Source organism: Hippopotamus amphibius, chromosome 16 (genome assembly GCF_030028045.1).
Source record: "Hippopotamus amphibius kiboko isolate mHipAmp2 chromosome 16, mHipAmp2.hap2, whole genome shotgun sequence".
NCBI classification, from domain to species: domain Eukaryota; kingdom Metazoa; phylum Chordata; class Mammalia; order Artiodactyla; family Hippopotamidae; genus Hippopotamus; species Hippopotamus amphibius.
The window spans coordinates 12640096-12658183 of record NC_080201.1 but is presented as its reverse complement, the minus strand read 5'-3'; the positions used below and the strand labels follow the sequence as shown (position 1 = coordinate 12658183).

The 18088-nt window shown below is 43.2% G+C and overlaps 1 protein-coding gene across 6 annotated transcripts in view; it reads right to left on the bottom strand.

The window, feature by feature from the left end:
- The window catches only part of WDR59 (WD repeat domain 59), an 88605-nt gene that overhangs the window by 10306 nt on the left and 60211 nt on the right, over window positions 1-18088 (bottom strand). For 4 of the 6 annotated variants that reach the window (XM_057712172.1, XM_057712174.1, XM_057712177.1 and 1 more), the window contains 7 exons: window positions 9047-9180; window positions 8258-8339; window positions 4572-4684; window positions 2872-3022; window positions 2704-2776; window positions 1421-1547; window positions 1118-1260 (listed from right to left, as the gene is read on the bottom strand). In XM_057712172.1, the coding sequence (XP_057568155.1) occupies window positions 1118-1260; window positions 1421-1547; window positions 2704-2776; window positions 2872-3022; window positions 4572-4684; window positions 8258-8339; window positions 9047-9180 (823 nt within the window). Of the gene's footprint in view, window positions 1-1117; window positions 1261-1420; window positions 1548-2699; window positions 2777-2871; window positions 3023-4571; window positions 4685-8257; window positions 8340-9046; window positions 9181-18088 lie in introns of those variants that run through there. The other 2 variants (XM_057712175.1, XR_009049707.1) reach the window with 2 other exon arrangements.

Sequence of the window (18088 nt, the reverse complement as noted above, 5' to 3'; positions counted from 1 at the left end):
CTCTAAGATACATTTTTTTCTCCATCCATCTCTCTCCACCTCCACTGATGTCACCCCGAGACTAGGCCGTCCATCTCTCTCTGACTACTCTAGCAGACTTCAAATGGCCTTCCTACCTCTGCTTCTGTCCTCCTCCAACCCTTTCTTCCTATAACAGCCAAAGGGATCCTCTTACAATGGAAACCAGAGCATCTTACTTACTTCTTTTCCTTTCTTCCTTCCTTCCTTCCTTTCTTTTTCTTTCTTTCTTTCTTTCCTTCCTTCCTTCTCGGGGGGGGGGGGGGGGGGGCAATGCTGCATGGCTTACAGGATCTTAGTTCCTCAACCAGGGATTGAACCTGGGCCACAGGAGTGGAAGCATGGAGTCCTAACCACTGGACTGCCAGGGAAGTCATACCACTTACTTCTTAATGTTCTTTGAAGCTCACCATTGGACTTAGAATACAATCCAAATTCTTTACCATGACTCTCAAGTCCCTGACTCTCCTATGGCCTAATTTTACAGCCCTCTTCTCACTCATTGTGTTCTAGCCACAATGGTCTTCCTTCACTTGTTTAAAATAAGTTATTTCCCCCCTGGACCTGCTCCCTCTGCACGGGATGCCCTTCATGCTGCTCTCTCGCTGCAGGGGTGACTCCATCCCATCCTGCAGACTTCAGCTCCCCAGAGAGCCTTAACAATACAGCTCAACTCATCTTCTAAAATTCTCCCTTTCTGCTCCCCTGCCCCAACATCCTTTTTGTTTGCTCATAAATACTGATCACAATTTGTAATTATATTTTTCTCCCCCACTGGTCTGTGAGTTCCACCAGGAGGAGTGTGCTAGCACTGTGACTGAGAGGAGTTTGATAAACATTAGTCAAATAACTAAATAAATATCCCTTCTTCCAATCAATATCTGACGACTGTATAGAAAAGGTTCTTCTGTTAAAATAAAAATGTAAGCATCTCATGAAATGCCAGGGTTTTCAGAAGCTTAAAACAGACTCAAAATGCTTCAGAAATTTCTGCTTACAAAGGAGAAACTGGAACTTCATTCCGAGTATTATGTTATGGACACATTAAATTATAAGACCTTTCAGAGACTGACGGGAACAGAAAGAAATTTATATTCACCGATTCCTTTGTGAGGATCAGGAGGACAGGAAACAAACTTCAGCACCTCAGCTCGTTTCTCCCTCAGACCCCAGCGGTAGAGGATTTCTCCATAGCATTTCTTAAAGTCATCAAATTGCTGAGTGTTGGCGGGGTCCAGAAGCCTGGGCAAATTCAAAAGACTTCTGGTCAGTTCCTTTAAGAGAAACAAGCTCGGTGCCAAATGACACTTAATATACCAAATGGCACTTAGATACTAAGAGTCCTGATTTTGGAGAACCTACGTGTCATGAAACGGAAGCTGCCACCTGGGAAGGTCGTTACCTTTTATTTTTATCGTGCTGGTCACGCTCTCGCTCACGAGGATCACTGTAGGTCAGGCTCCCAAAGCGGATTTCTTCTGGTGAGGACTCTCCCCAAGGTGAGGATATGTGTTCTGTCTCTCTCCCCGCTGAAGAAAACCAAATGGGAAGAGAAGATGGAAATCAGAAAATCCATGGGAAATACCTGAAAACTCTCATAACGCGGGTGTGTCCAATCTACTCTCTGGAAGAGAAACAAGCTAAGTTGAAGATCCTGAGAAACAGAACTAAACAGAACACTTTCCTAGCCTTACCTTTTTGTCTAGGTGTTTACTATTAAGGTAACTTGATAATTAAGTACACACATAATGATTAAGCAAATTATGGTAGAGATGATGTAGGATATTAGGCAGGCATTACTTACAAAAACTCCTTAAATGACATGAGAAAATGCTCATGATAAAATCAAAAATGGAACACAAAACCACAAATACAGAATCTCTCTCTCACACACACACACACACACACACACACACACAGATTGGAAGAAAATGTTCTGGAATGTTAACAGATGTTATTTATTTCTAGGTGAGGGAATCAATGATTACTATTTTCTCTGCTAATACTTTTTGTTTTTCTTCACTAGGCAAGACAAATAGTACTTTTATAATTAACAAAATTAAGATCATTTTTTAAAAAGAAATTTTAAAAATTCAGAAAACACAAATACACCTCCTTGTTAAACAGATCTCATGGCTAGCCGCAGCCAGCCTCAGCTTTATTTCTCTACCCTGAAGGAGGTACGTGGGGAGAGGGAGGTAACAGGAAGCGGAAGATGATCAGGAAAGGGGTTTGTGCAGGAGAAAGGAAAAGGATAAGGGTTAGGGCGTGGGGGTGGACACTGGGAAGTGCCACTGTCAGTTTCTCAAGACTAGAAGATGGAAAGCAACCCAGCAAGGCAGAGAGACAGACCAGAAACCAGCCTTTTCAAACACGAAAGCCCAGGCCTTGCTGACTACAGTATCTCCATCATACTCAATTTAAAGGGCAATGAGGGAGAATTCCCTGGCGATCCAGTGGTTAAGACTCTTGGCTTCCACCCCAGGGCGCCCAGGTTCAATCCCTGGTCGGTGAGCAATGATCCTGCACACTGCGGTGCAATATATATATATATACACATATGAATGGCAGTGAGAAACAAGGAAAAATACAGAGAATATTCATCAACTAAAGATGACATATTAAATTACACACCACATGTAGAGTATAAAAACCCAGTGCGGGCTAAGGCAGTTCCGTACCAACCTATGTTCCAGCCACCAGTGTTGAACCCTGGGTCAGACATGCTCGAGCAGGAACCAGAGGATGTAAAGCTGGGCTGCAGTGCAAACGGGAACAGCATGAGAGTACCGTTCCCCGTGACAGCTGGCCTCCGGGAGAAGGCAGACTCAGACCAGGAAACCCCCAACTTACGTATCGACTGTGGGACACCACGAGGTTAGACGAGCGGCTGGGAAAAGGCCCGAAGGGGTTTGGTATCCCCTGCGGCCGAGACTGGGCTTCAAACACGCTGCAGAGCATGGCCAACGTCTGCACGTCCCGGAGCCGGCAGTAGTGAGCCAGCCTGGAGAGAACGGGGACAGGAGAGGAGCAGTCAGAAGAAGGGAAGGGGAGGATGACTGCCACGACCGCGGCAGGTTGTCACCATCGGGGTAGGAAGGCAGAATTTTTTTTTTAATTTATTTTATCGAAGTGTCGATTTATAATGTGTTAATTTCTACTGTACAGCAAAGTGCTTCAGTTATACATATATACACGTTCTTTTTCATATTCTTTTCCATTATAGTTTTATACAGGATGAATAAACCGCGAGGTCCTACTGTATAGCACAGGGAACTATATCTTGCAGTAAACCAGAAAGGAAGGGAGAATTCTTGATTCTGCCTCAAAAGCCCGTCAGGAACGAGGGCTTTCTTACAGATCCAGTGGCTAAATTCGTTTTGGAATAACATGTATCCGAGTATCACACATGACCTAGGAAACCAATCTGAAAGCTCGTGGTTGGCATCCAGGCCTGGGCTCAGACTTGAATGCAGCTTCTCCAAGAATCAAGGAGACTCAACTCACATCTGAGTGAGGCCATACATGCTCTCTCAGCCTCCCCAACTCCAATGAGGCATCACACTGCCTCCGGCGGGGGTTCCTATGTCCTCCATTCATATGACCTAAGGCTACGTGGAGGTGCTCAGAGGATGGGGAGCAGGTCACAGCCTTGGGAGGTGACATTATGAGTCTGAGCTATTAAGGAAGAACGACATGGGATAGTTTTACCTTTTAGGTCCTCACATCCCCTCTGCTCCCTTCAGGACAACTATGCTAGAACGTGAGGTAGAAATCCCAGGGACTTGGCCTTGGCGATGGAATAATATTGATAGTTTCCTACCAAGCGATGTCTAATAGTTTTAAGGTGTTTTCATACTATCTCATGAGCCTTGTGTGAAGTGCGCAGAACAAGCACCATCATCCCTGCGTTACCATGAGGCACCTGAAGAGTGAGCACGTGTCCCAGGTCTGGCCTCAATAAGTAGGTAAAGCAAACCTCTACCTGAAGGAAGGAGAGCTTCTCCGTCTCTCTGTCAGGACCTGGGCCTCCCAGTCGTAGAGGCTCAAGTGGTTTTTCCTGGCTGTAAATCATTTTGCACACTGTATTTCCAGTTTGCCATATTTCAGCGCAACAAATCAAACACAAACTCAATGTCTTCATAAACTGTCTAACAGGGTGAGTGTATCATGGCCTTGGGAAAACACGAAGGCCAACGTGCAGTTCTCTCATATGTTCTCAGGGGCGAGATTCTACAGCACCCAAGAAACTTTCTTCCTCAAGAGCTGAAACTCCTGTGTTCGGACTGATGTGACTTCTGGGCCAAAGCAAAACTCTCTCAAGGACACGGGTCTCATATCCTTGTTATAAATGACAAATACTGTACAGTTCCTTCTGCTCTAAGAAGTGAGCTCTGCACAGATGTTACTGCAGCTCTAAAAGGAAAAGTCTCACTTCCTCTTCTCATGCCTCAGGCCTTTGCACTTGTCTCTTAGACAATAACACTTGAAGGTGTTTACAGACCTAAAATTGAAATCACTCATTTTCCTCATGTTTAGCTCTCAAAACCTACAGGGACTCCAGCAGCTGTCGCCCAAAAGGATGTCGAGCCCAGGGTGTTTCCAAATCTGGGTCAGACTTCGGACCAAGGCAAAGATCCGTAGCTACCGTAGCCAGCGACCAAACCTGGACAGATCAAAGAGAAACACTCACACTTAGACTGGGGAGCACAGGACCGAGAACCAGGAAAGAACCCCACCTTCCCTCCACATGTAGCCTAAAGCCTTGCTACTCTGAGGGCGGCCAATAAGCTGGGCGCTTATTGAAATGCAGAGCTTGAGGCCCCACGCCTGACCTGCTGAATCAAACTCTGCATTTTTGCAAGATTCTCGGGAGACTTATATGCACATTTGAGAAACACTAGCCCTAAAAACTTTTATGAAGCAGACCTCAGAGAAATGACACCGTGCAATAACTTCCCTGCGTCGTCTATTTAATCACTCACTCATGTGACTTTTGCTGCTGCTTCATTAGTGAACTGGTGGTGAGAAAAAAAATCCATTCGGTATCACACTTAAGATATATCCTTTGCCCAAATAATGAAAAACCTTCCATTACAAGAGTTTCAGTACACTCTCTGAAGCTACAGAAAAATAGGCCAAGACAAAATTGACTTGGCTTTCCTTTTGTTGACATCAAATCTGAAGAATATCTCCAAACTTGATATATCTCACAGGGCTTGGAGTCATCAAGCAGAAACTAACGTCCATGAAGTGTCTATTAAAGCCAAGATTTAGCACACACTAAATATAAATACATCATACCATCAACAGAGTCCCCTCCCCTCTATACTTTTAAAAATGGAAGACTGGACTTCACTGGTGGTCCAGCAGTTAATGCAGGGGGCCCAGGTTTGATCCTGGTTGGGGAACTAAATTCTGCATGCATGCCGTAACTAAGAGACTGCATGTGATAACTAAAAGAGCCCGCGCGCTGCAATGAAGATCCCGCGTGCTACAACTAAGACCCGGCACAGGCACATAAATAAATAAAGTATTTTTTTTTAAATGGAATACTATTTTTGGGAAATCATTCTTACTAGCAATATATCACTGTATGCCCATCAACTGGAAAATGCTACTAGACTCCGAGAGAAACTCGAAAGGAAGAAGATACAGACTTTGAATCAAGGAGTTTAAAACGGAAGAAAAAAGAAGCAAATAAAAATACTGAAAACCAGGTACAGAAACACATTAGATATGTAAAAAAAAAAAATCAATTAAATCATGTGGCCCAGTATACTTAAATAAAGCCCACGAGTGTTGGTTCAAATGAAAAACATTTATTTCTGTGACCAATGGCCCACCAGAATAGTTGCTGGAAGAAGTTCAGGGGTTTCTGGGATAGGAAAGGACATTTACTACCCTGGCTGACAACTTGGGCCCATTATTTCCTCACTCATAATACATGTTTCCTAAGTTCCCTCAACAGAAATAGTTGACACTTTGGTTTATTTCTGTAACTCTTTGCAAAACAGTAGATACATCATCCTCAACATCTGCATAAAGAACAGAAAAAATTCCGCAAGCATTTGCACTGATGGCATTTCCAGCCCATTAGCAAGACCACACCACAGTGATGGCTGGAACTGCAAAGAACAGCAGCAATGACTGGCCACATCTCGGGTATTTACATCTACCAGATACAGGTATGGAAATTGTACACATATTACCTTATTTGGTTCTCATAAGGACCTTAGAAATATTGCTCGTATTTTATAGTTGAGGAAATTAAAGTTTCGAATGATTAGGTAGCTGCCTAGGATCACACGATATGAAAGGGACAGAGCCCAGATGTAAACCCAGGTGTGTCTGAACCCCAGGGAAGGGTCTTTCCCCTTCACTCAGACTAGCCCTGACCTTCCAAGTCAATCCGGCCATAAAAGTCCTAAAAACTTAAGAGAAAAAGAAGAAAAAAAAAAAAAACACTTTAGGAAGTAATTTTTCCTCAGAGAATATGTGTTCAGAACATGAACCAATCTTCTCGTCAACCCTATGAGGTAACTAGTCTTGTGGGTCTCATTTGACAAACATATACAGAGGCTGAGAGAGTCTGAAATACTTGGCCCAGGGTTACTCCACTAGGGAGCGGGGTTGGGCTGACGTCTCCTGTTAGAAATTCCCCACTATTTCCACTACTTTGTTTTGCCTTCTTAGCGTTTGCAGAATTTTAGGTGGCTGGATCCTTAGAGAAATAGATTAAATCCATGACTCTAAGTTTTACTTAAAAGAGTCTGCAGCAGAGAAATAGAGACACAGATGTAGAGAACAAACATATGGACACCAAGTGGGGAAAGTGGGGAGGGCTGGGGGGGAATGAATTGGGACACTGGGATACCAAATTGTACACTCTAAATATATGCAGTTTACTGTATGTTAACTGTATCTCAATAAAAGTTCTTAGAAAAAAAAAGTCTGCAGCAGAGACTTGACTGTTTACTAGGAGACAAAAGGAAATCTTAGGGACTTTTCAATCAGATAAAAATCAAGGGAAGGCCTTAGCTCTGGGTCATTTAAAGGGTTACAAGGAAAAAAACTCAGCATATAGGACAACAGCTAACAGTTTCTATTGCTCAATCTAATCCTCACACTAAAGAATAAAGGGTGCACTAGAGACAGAACATAAGATTAGTGGCCGGCGAGGGCTGGGTCGGGGGAGAGGGGATTGAGCAGTGACAACTAAGGGGTGTGGGGTCCCTTTATAGGGTAATGAAAATCTTCCCAAATTGCTTGTAGTGATGATTGCAAAATGCTGTGAATATACTAAAAGCCACTGAATGGTACATCTTAATGGGTAAATTGCATAGCCTATGGACTACAATCTCAATAAAACTGTTTAAAAAAAAAAATACCGATAATTCCCTGGTGGTCCAGTGGTTAGGACTCTGTGCTTTCACTGCCGAGGGCCCAGGGTTCCATCCCTGGTTGGGAATTAAGATCCCACAAGTAGCAAGGACGGCCGAAAAACAAAAAAAACTAACAAAAAATAAAAAACAGAAAAAAATCCCACCAATACAGGAGCAACTTGCTTAATGCACTGATGTGCTCCTACAGAGATGAAGGAAATTTAAATTTTTGTAATATTACATCTTATTTTAAAACTGAATACGTCTCCATCTTAAGGAATGCCTCGGTAAACCTTTTATGAAATGAAGCATTTTTAAAAGTAAAAAAATAAAGCAAAACAAAACAGAACTGATAGTGTAAATTGCAAAGATAAAGATCTCCAAATTTAGGGACTTTCCTGGTTGCCAAGTGGTTAAGACTTCACGCTCCCAATGTAGGGGGCCCGGGTTTGATCCCTGGTCAGGGAACTAGATCTCACATGCATGCTGCAACTAAGAGTTCACATGCCACAACTAAGGAGCCACAACTAAGACCCAGCACAACCAAACAAATAAATAAATATTTTTTTTTTTAAAAAAGGTATTAACAATCACCACGCACTAGGATAGAAAAGAGATGTTATAAAAATAATTAGGAAATGCTTTAGGACCTTCTCAACTAAGCACTAATAAGATAAGAAAAACATAAAGGGATTTAGAAAGCTGCTCCAGCCCCACAGTTTGGCAAAGAAAATGGGAAAGAAATTACAAAATAGGAGGCACACCTTGAAATGTCACTAAACCACAACTATAAAGTGAAAAGAACCTGCTCCGAAAGAAAAATCCAGATCTCCAACAAAAGGAATGGAAAATACCTGGACGAGATCCTTCCTTCCAACAAGCAAGGCAGAAGTGGCGTTCTTCTGACACGTTTCTTGAATATCATTCACATTCAATCTGAAATTTAAGAAAAATTAAAAAGTTTCTTTCTAGTTCACCTATAAATCAATTACTCCTGGTTTAACAAATAAACTAAAAACTGCCTCTTTGGTTGTCACTCAAAATGTTTTATTCATATTGGCCTTAAGCTCCCTTTCTATGTAAAATGGAGAAAAAGCTTACCTACAGCTGATGTTATGCTGTGAGTTCAGGCCTGGGGAAGGTGAAATTGCTCACCTCTTTGAAGTCAGGAAAGGAGGCCAGACTCAAAGACCAATTTGCCAGTCAGCTTTTCTGGGGAGTTCCTCAGGCTTAAGGGCTGAATAAAAATTGATCTAGGTAGGTATAATACTAACTGTAGTTTCTAACATAAGGAGTAATGTGCTGTGTATACACAACAAAATAAATATTTTTTGTTACGTGTTCAAGTTTGGGAAGAAGGGGAACCACAGACCAGCAGCTAATGCACTGGGCTTCTCCTAAAACTGCTTTTGAAGAAAGGATTCCAATATGTCAACAAATAAAATAAACAGGGAGTTCCCTGGTGGCCTAGTGGTTAGGATTCTGGGCTTTCACTGCTGTGGCCGGGTTTAATCCTTGGTCGGGGATCTGAGATTCCACAAGCCGCATGGCACAGAAATAACATAACGTAACATAACATGTAACATAACTTTGATACTCATGTCTAAGCGAGAAGCACGGCATAACTGAAATTCTGAACTCACATGTAGAGTTCTCCCAATGACTTGTGAACAGGAAGAAGGCAGGCGATATCCTGAATGATCACTTTCCCAGCAGCCTTGATCGGTCGATTGCCAGAGTCCGATCCCTCACGCTTACTTTTCCATCTCCTTGATTTCTGGGGAAGGTGAGAAGATATAACTAACGGGGTCTTCAATGAATGGAAACCTACACTTGCAGAGCACATCATAGTTGGGTCATTGGTAATTGCAGAGACTTTGCATTACATCATGCCCACAATCATATGAATCAGCATCTGTAGAAAATAAAAGGATGACAAAGGGCATTGAGCTCATGGTCCAAAATCCTAACAGGAAAATAAGCACCTACTGCAGTGCTATATAAGTTCTGCAGGTGCTCAAAAATAGAAACCTTGAAGCCAGAATTTAAAAAAGAAAGAACAGTAAATAAGTTAGTAAAGACCACAAAAATGTGGGAGAAGAGCAACTTTTAAGGCTGGGTTCAGCCCTAGGTTCAAAACTCTTGCTTGAAACTAATTAGAGCTTTTTTTTTTTCCTTCTTCTCAGTTTTAATTGAATTTGCTGAAATTTAATTCAGATACAGCAATATAGGATCTGCAAACCTTCATCTACGGGAGGCAGACACAGCAACTTAGCAGCTCAAGAAAAACTACCCTGTTTTCCCTAGCAGATTTGAATTACTTCTAAAAGTGATCATTTAGAATGTCAAAAATACCTGAGCAGAGGGACCTGGGTAATGGACATGGAAGATGATAAGCAATTATCCTATTTCCCCGGAGCCTTCCCTGCAAATGGCTACAGAGGAGCCTGGATGTGGGAAATGAGAGATGTCCCGGAAAATGAGAATTATGAGAGTTTAGGCCCATCTGGTATCTTCAAAATGATGACCCGCCAAGGGAGCAATATTCTATTTTATTTTACTGCCAGAAGTTAGAAAGGGGGTTACCAATGTGATTCAGCTTAGGAGGGAAGTGACATATTTATTAACAAAGGAGGCAAAAAGAGCCTGTAATGTTGAGTCAGAAAACCAAGGTTTACTGGTCTTATCACCACATGCCCTGGCTCAATGCGACCCCAGGCACATTCCTTTTTTGCGGTGAATTCAGGCTCCTGTCACATTCTCTTTGCTCACTGGTAACTTTGGGCTCGTGATAAGCTCTGTGGTGAGACTGCGAAGTGTCAACTGAGAAGTGCAACTTAAAAATCTGTGATTATTATGAATGTCCATAAACTCTCGGGCATGTAGATTATATCATTATTTAGATGGCTCGCAGATAAATTCGTTTTCTACCAGTGATTTTGATACAATCACTCTTCCATAAATCAGCCGTGGTCTATATCCAGGCATTTCTGACCACTGAAGTCCCATCTAACCCCCAAAGTTGTCCAATGCACGTAACTTCCTATAGGATTAGCAAGCACAGCAAGTAGCATGGAATCTGCTAAACCCAGGACACCCGGACTCAGTGCATGGCAGGTAACTGCAGGCGTTTAGCTGAAGCATCTGAACCGTTCAATGTCATTTGTAAATACATGTGCTATCAATTTAGAACCTTAACCCATTTGGTCTTAGAAGCAGTTTGGTTACTTGTATCCAAACACAAGTCATTACTCTGCAATACAAGAGGAAGCTTCATCTATTCTTGGGGGGTAGCCCTTCCGTTCTCTGCTGGCCCTGGTTATTTTTTAAGAAGAATTATGGTGTGGGTGCAAGTTAAGAGGTGAGTGTGCTAATGAGCCTGTCAGGATGGGCTGGAGCCAAGCAGTGTTCACCTACATGAGACTGTGCTGTCACGTGTGCCCTGAGCACTAGGACCGGCTCTAGGGAGGGTAACTCAGTGTACACCGACCCAGCAGTGATGGGACAGAACAATGTGGTTGACTAGAACACGGAAGGCGTTAAGTCCACAAACTCACTTCACTGTGACCTTCATCCAGGTTTCCGGGAGCGTAAAAAATCCTAGGAAATGACACATCCACAAGGCCCCACATAATTAGTCATCTCCAATGAGACTTGGGGTACTGGATTTTTTTTTTTAAAGCAGAAAGAAAAGATCTACACTTAAAATACGCCATCTGGAATCAAATAGGATCCATCACCTAACTGGGTCTTCCAGGTTGGTTGAAAGGCTTCTAAAACACTGTTCCAGGCACTGACACTGACTGCTCATTACAAAGAGAAAATAAGAAGCCCTTCAACAACTGAGCAATTCACAACAGATCCGTTCAACTGAACAGTGGAAACCAATGGAGGCCTCGTGAGGCATGGGGTCTACAGCTTTCAGACCACGGTGGAAACATCCACAATTCCCTGACTTTTTAAGCAAACCTAATGAAAGCATAATATTAAGGCCCATGTGCCCAAAGTGGTTCATTTGCAAATAGACTATCTCACGTCAAAATGTTTTTCCTAGCAGACTTGAAATATTTCTAAAAAGGATCATTTTCAGAATGTCAGAAATACTTGAGCAGAGGGACCTGGGTGATGGATGTGGAAGAAGATTACGAGCAACTATCCTATTTCCCCAGAGCCTTCTCCACAGTGGCAACAGAGGAGTCTGTATTTGAGAAGAGAGACACGCCCTGGACTTCACCAATGAGGATGTGAGCTTACTCAAGACCACACTCCTAAGAGCTGAGGTGTGAACACAGGTTGTCAGGCTGCTAAGCCCATACTTGTTAACCTGGTTTTAAGAGTATGATTTTAGATTAAAAAGGGGGGGAAAATTAAGTCGTGACTAAGCTATCTGTTAATATGTAAATAGTCTGATCCATTTCTGCACATGAGGAGATCAACATTTGATGCTAGTGCAGCCTGTCCAACACACCGTTGTCTACAATTACTCACTTCTAAAGTCGCTTCTCTGCAAAGCACTGGGGCTGCGCTCTGCTGAGCCAGAGCTGTGCGCTGGAGACCAGCAGGGGCAAGCAGCTCCTGCAGCTACAGGACTTCACACGCCAGGCTCAGACCAAGGTGCTGTGTTTCAGGCCGGGCTCACGACCCTGCACCTCACACTGTTTAATTTCCTTTTTGGATCTGTTAGGATTTGGCACGTTCAGAGAAAAGAAAACTCAGAGTCCAAAGAGACATCTCAGGACTCTCCTCCCATTTGCAGTCTTGGGTGACAGAGACAGGCAGAAACAGGCCCATGTAAGTCATCAATAAGTTCTTGATGAAAGTGTAAAGACAGTGGTCTAGGCAACTTTCTGCAATGACCCTTCGCTGAATTACGGAAATCACAGTCTGTATTTCCTGGGATTTCCTTGTCAACTTCTTGAGACACCAGGCTTCCAGGTGCTTCCCTGTTTGATCTGTACTGATGTACAGGCAATACTTTGTGGACCTCGCTAGGCTGCCTTTGAGCCTAGAAGGAGATTCCCAGCACAGGATCACCCTAATGATAGCTGCCACCAAAAGTCAAACTGTGAGAGCAATGAAGGGACAATTAAGGGCTCTTTTTGTTCATTTAATCCAGGAAGAAATAACTACAAAACATTATAAAAAATCTTTAAGGAGGTCACAAAATAGTTTTTGTTTGTTTGTTTGTTTGAATTTGGAGGTTGATGGTTTTTAAATATGAACTATCGCCCCTTCAGGCTATGCAGGTCACTCAGTAAACCTCTCTTATGGCAAATTATTCTGGGGATTCAAATCCCACAAGGCTGCCTAAATGAAGATGCAGTAGATCTCAAATCAGCTGTCAGGGCCTAGGACCCTGCTGCTCCCTAAGGAGCACGGACAATGTTTCAGGAGTGTTTCTCCTCCCCTGCTTGGTAATAAAAACAGTTCATATCTCATCCACACCTCCCCAAGACTTCTCTGCCTTCGTATCTTGCTGGAGATTTTAGGATAACCTCTCTGAGCACCTGTCAGGTGACGACAGTGATGACACACTGGGATTAGGTGTGGCTGACCTTTCTGGGTGAGGGAAGGGCACCGGGGCCCCAAAGCCCCCTAAAACCTCCTGCATTGCTCCAGTCCCACTCTGACGGGCTTACATGTGGATACTTTTCTGTGCAGTAAAATCGGTACCTCTGAGAGGTGAAGGATTCTGCACTTCTCTCAGGTCATCTCAATGCCCCATCGATAGAAAACGCCCCTTCCCCACAGATTCCGTGAGCAGGGATCCAGGGAGGAGAGACAAAGCGAGACAGACAGATTATCACACGATGAGACTGGGATGCTCCTCTGAACAGACCCAGAAGGTGTTCATGGAATTACGGGAAAGAGGACAGGGAGGACCAGGGTGGGGAGGGAGGGCCGGGGGGAGGCACTGGTGCAGAGAGCACTGAATGACAACCAATAGCCAGCTTGCGACTGAACCACCAGTGTTACTGCTACAACTGGAGGCAACATCGATGCCAATAAATGGGTTAAATGTAAGAACAGCCCAAGAATAAGCCACCAACTGCTTCGCAGCAACCCCGTCAACAATGCATAATAATCGCAGAGTGGGCAGTGAGTCAGAATGAGCTCCTATTTAAATAGCAGCAGGAGCAGGGACTTCTGGAAAACTCAGTGGAAACGCAGCAGCTGGGTTGGTAGGACAGGCTTTCTGAGGAAAGGTGGCCACAGAGGCAGCTCCACCTCCAAGCTGTTGGGCAGCAGTGGCACTTCCTAAGGGCTCCTGATTTCAACTAGTTTTTATATGAAAAGGCTAAATCTCCTAGATCTCCCTAAATTTTTTTTCTTTTTTAAACACCAAATGAAACTTACACGAGAGCCTCAAGGCTGACTTGCAGAGCCTGAGGTCACCATGGCAGGACTGAAACACGAAGGGGGTGGGAGAGGAAGACAGAAGAGGAGAGAGTAACCAAGAGAAAAGGAAGAGAAGATGTCCATTGCAGAGATCTGATTGTCAATGCAAAACACTGACGGCAAGGAAAAAAATCTGTTCCAGGAAATTCCCAGAGGATTATAATCTAGCTTCGGCGTCATGCCAATGAAGCAGGTGGGCACGTGTCTCTTTGAACTCAAGCAAGATGATAAAAAGAGACAAAACAGTAGCAGCCTCTTATATCTTCCTCTGCTGCCCCTCCATGCCAAAGGGACGCTTTTGAAAGCTCTATGAAATTATACAAATACTCCAAATGAAATCAGGTGAGCTAAAGACTTATCATTGGGGTTCTTTCCAAGACATCCAGTATTTAGCTTCGTTTTCAAAGAAATCCATTCACAATCCTTAACGATATCAGTATTCACCCACTCGAAACGGATAGAACCAGGAGGCAGTCCTCGACGCCTGCCTCCCAAGAGTGAGAAATTGATTATGCTGGTCCTGAAAACCAGCCAGCCTGTCACTTCAGGTTCCTCAAAGCCAGGCAGGTGGCATTTTATTCTTGGGCCTTTGGGCAGAGACAGGATCAGTTGAGGAGAGCGTTTGCACAGCGCACAGTACCGGGAAGTCGTTAACTGCTTGTATGGACCAACGTCGCCGGGCAGAGCGAGGAGACATCTGTGCGTGAAAACGTTACACCCAGAAGGAGGGAAGAAAAACACCAAGAAAATTAAAAGGGAAGAAACAGAGAATAAAACGAAAGCTTTCCACACATCTGATGGATTCAGAGATACCATAATACACTGCAACATCTGGATGGGAATGACGGAAAAATCTGAACCTCAGCACAGCACCGTTTAGATTCCCTCACCCCCTCCCAACCCATCACACTCCACACACAGCTCCAATGTCATTGTCCTTTAGTCCGAAACACACTTCAGGTATCGGGAGGCTGACATCCACACAGCTCTGACAGAGGAACTAGGATGGAGATTTGTGGTTCTCTTATAAGAATTAAGATCGTAATAAACAGGGGGAGAGACTTCCCTGGCAGTTCAGAGGTTAAGACTCCTTGCTTCTAACGCAGGGGACTCGGGTTCAATCCCTGGTCGGGGAACTAGGATCCCACATGCTGCACTAAGACCCCCACAGGCCAGTGCAGCCAAAAAAAAAAAAAAAAGAAAGAAAGAAACAGGTGGAGACCTCTGCTTCCCCTTCAAAAGCACACAGGACACATATGTGTGAGAAGATTCTCATTCCTAAAAAAGAAGTTCCTCAGCAGACTCAACACCGAATTGTTTTTGAAGTGTGGCTGGGGGGGCGCTGGGGAAACTGAAGTCTTGACCTTGGGACTGTAGGATCATCGTCAGAGTGGTGCCACGAGGATGCAAAAGCCCATGAGAAATGAAGGGTGATGTTCCCCAGGGCTCTCCCAACTACTCGCGCATCCGTGTGAAGCTGGGAGCACACGACACTGTTTTGGGAAATCAGAAATTATTCTGTAAAGTTCAAGACCTCCCTAGTTATTTACGTTAAAGCAAATGTGGGAGGCTGCAAGATTTTTTTTACTGTTTACGGGGCAATGCCTAATGTTTAAGTTCTGGGCCTTCTGATTTACCCTAAGAATAAACAATATTTCATCAGCTATTAATAGATGGTCCCGTTACCAAATGAATGTTAACATCTCTCTGTGCTTTCTAACGTCTTATGAAATTTAATGTTTCAGATTTTTTTTTTACATCTCTCACATGTAAAAACATTGTAAGAGCGAACATTGGAATTCCATCTGGAGAATCTTTGGGTGATACAACACGATGACCTACGTAGGGCAGGTTAAAAACACACAAAAACAAGAGAAATGACTATTAGTCCCCAGTGGCTCTAGGAAGATATTTTTGCAATCTCCAAAACACTCTATAATTCCTTTTCCTTTATTCTTACTCATTTAAGGCTCTCAGGGATAGAGAGCTATACAAGAATAAAAGTATATAGGAGATAAAACCTGGGTTGAAAATGAAGACAAGCACAGAGAAATTTAGTACACTGGAATCGTTTCCAGGACAAAAGTAACAAAAGTGATAATATTTGACATTTGAAACTAGACACCAGAGAACCAGAAAATACTCCTTGAGGGATAAAACCATTATTGCCCTCCATGAGGAAGATAAGATGGCGGTATTTCATGTCTTTATTCCTCCCCTCCGCCCCATGTAAATGGGATGGACGTGAAGAAGCCTCAGGGTGAATTTACGAACTTATTTCAGATTCATCACAAAATAACTGACCGACCAGTTATTAATAACTGACTCTTCTTATTAGGTTAAACCACATGAAACTTTTTCTTAAGGTCAAAGACGCTCAAATATCAGCAGTTTCATATGATTTAACCTAATAATTACTATGTGTCATCCATTAAAATGTGCCTCCCTCCCCCAGGGCTTCTAGGGTTCTTGGAATAGCCTCTCTCTTGGAATAGTCTATTTCTTGTGAGTGTTAATTGACTGAATTATATACCAATGGTTTGTGAACTTTTCTGTACATGTTATACATCAATACAAAAATTTCACATGAAATTATAATAAAACTATCTCCCCCCATTTTATTTGGTCACTGTTTGAAATGCACTTCAGGGACCACTTACTACTACGTCATCCTAGGGGACTATAATGGCCCATTTTCTGGGGAGAAGCAGCACACGGCGAATCACCCCAAACTGAAATATCACAATCCTTCCTCCACGCCCCAGCGGATCCCATCTGATAAGAGATAATTATCTACGTGCCTTTGTTCCCTCTTCATGATTGCGGTGTGTTTGATGGGCCAGACCATCAAAAATACAATGTAGGCTTTACAAATGCTTCTGCATTAGGAGAGGCCCCTTCTTTGAACTGGAGTTATTTTGATGAAGCATGGCCTTTACACACTACACACAGTCAAAAGTGCCAGTCCATCTACGCTGCGCAATCCGAATCCAAGCACAAGAAGCACGGGGCGTGATGCAAAGGGGAATTCAGAACTGCCTCTTTGACTAAAAGATCTCCTCAACCTGGCCCTGATGCTAAAGAAAATTCCCACATTTTTCCAACCTTGAGTTTGTTTAGCTACTACATCAATAATAAAATGCCTTAGTTCCAATCAGTTTATAAAAGCATCTTGCCAGTTACTTGCTAGCTTGCAGAAAAAGAAAAATAATTTTTTTTGAATGTAAAGGACTTGGGAATATAAAAGTATTCTAAGAAGGTCTGTGACATTTGCAGGCGTTGGGGGAAAGCAGGGGGGTGGAGAACTCCATCAGAGATGCAAAGAAGGGGACTATGGAGTTGGCCAGAAAGGCAACAAAAAAAACCATTTTCCCTATTCCACTGAAGGTTCTGCCCACAACTGGTCGCGTCTCAAGCATCAGTTCCTGCCATTCATTTGTAACACACAACCCTAAGACTTGACAAAGTCAGAGATAGACAACTATCACGCAAACCAGGAAGGTTAGACACTACAGTGCAATCAAGGTGAAGACACCTCTAACACTTGCTGGAAATTTGGATTTTATTTTAAATAATTCATTTAAAAACAAACAAATTTTAAGTGTAGTCAATCCATCATTTCTCAATTAGTGGGAGAGAGCAACAAAGAATTCCTAAGGACTGAGTTTGTGAGTAGCTCAGTTAATAATCATGTCAGTTAAAAGCTGGTTTAAACCCAACTCAACCTGACAACACAGAGTTTTCAGAATCATTCCCACGCTCTGCCGACATTCTCTACAAAGTCGTCACCAAAGGCTTCTGACAGCTTAATAGCTACTTTAGGGACGATGAGTTCCTTAAGAACCCAGGAACAGAAGGACAGTTTCAGGCGATTTTTGTATAAACTGGGCCATTCAAATGGGTACCTCAGTGCAGCCTTAGTAAAAGTATAAAACCTCTTAGAAGTCAACTTGAAAACTTCCCACAACTATGAAGTACCAAATATACCAGGATCCCAAGCCGTCCGAAATAACCCGTAATTTGCTGACAAACATCAGAATACCCAGGGAGACCTGAAGCTACGTGATTCTATCAGAGAGGATGGGAGTCGACTTCACGTAAGGGAATACAGGACACAGTTAAAGCGGAGGGAAGAGTATGGACTGTAACACCACCCGCCCCTCCCCTTCCCATACAATCTACAGTAGTTAAAAACCAACTGAAAGGAACAAAGCAATGGTCTTTCTCTAACACACTAACTATGAAAGGGAAAGACCACAGGGGGATCACTAATTTAGCTGCTGTGC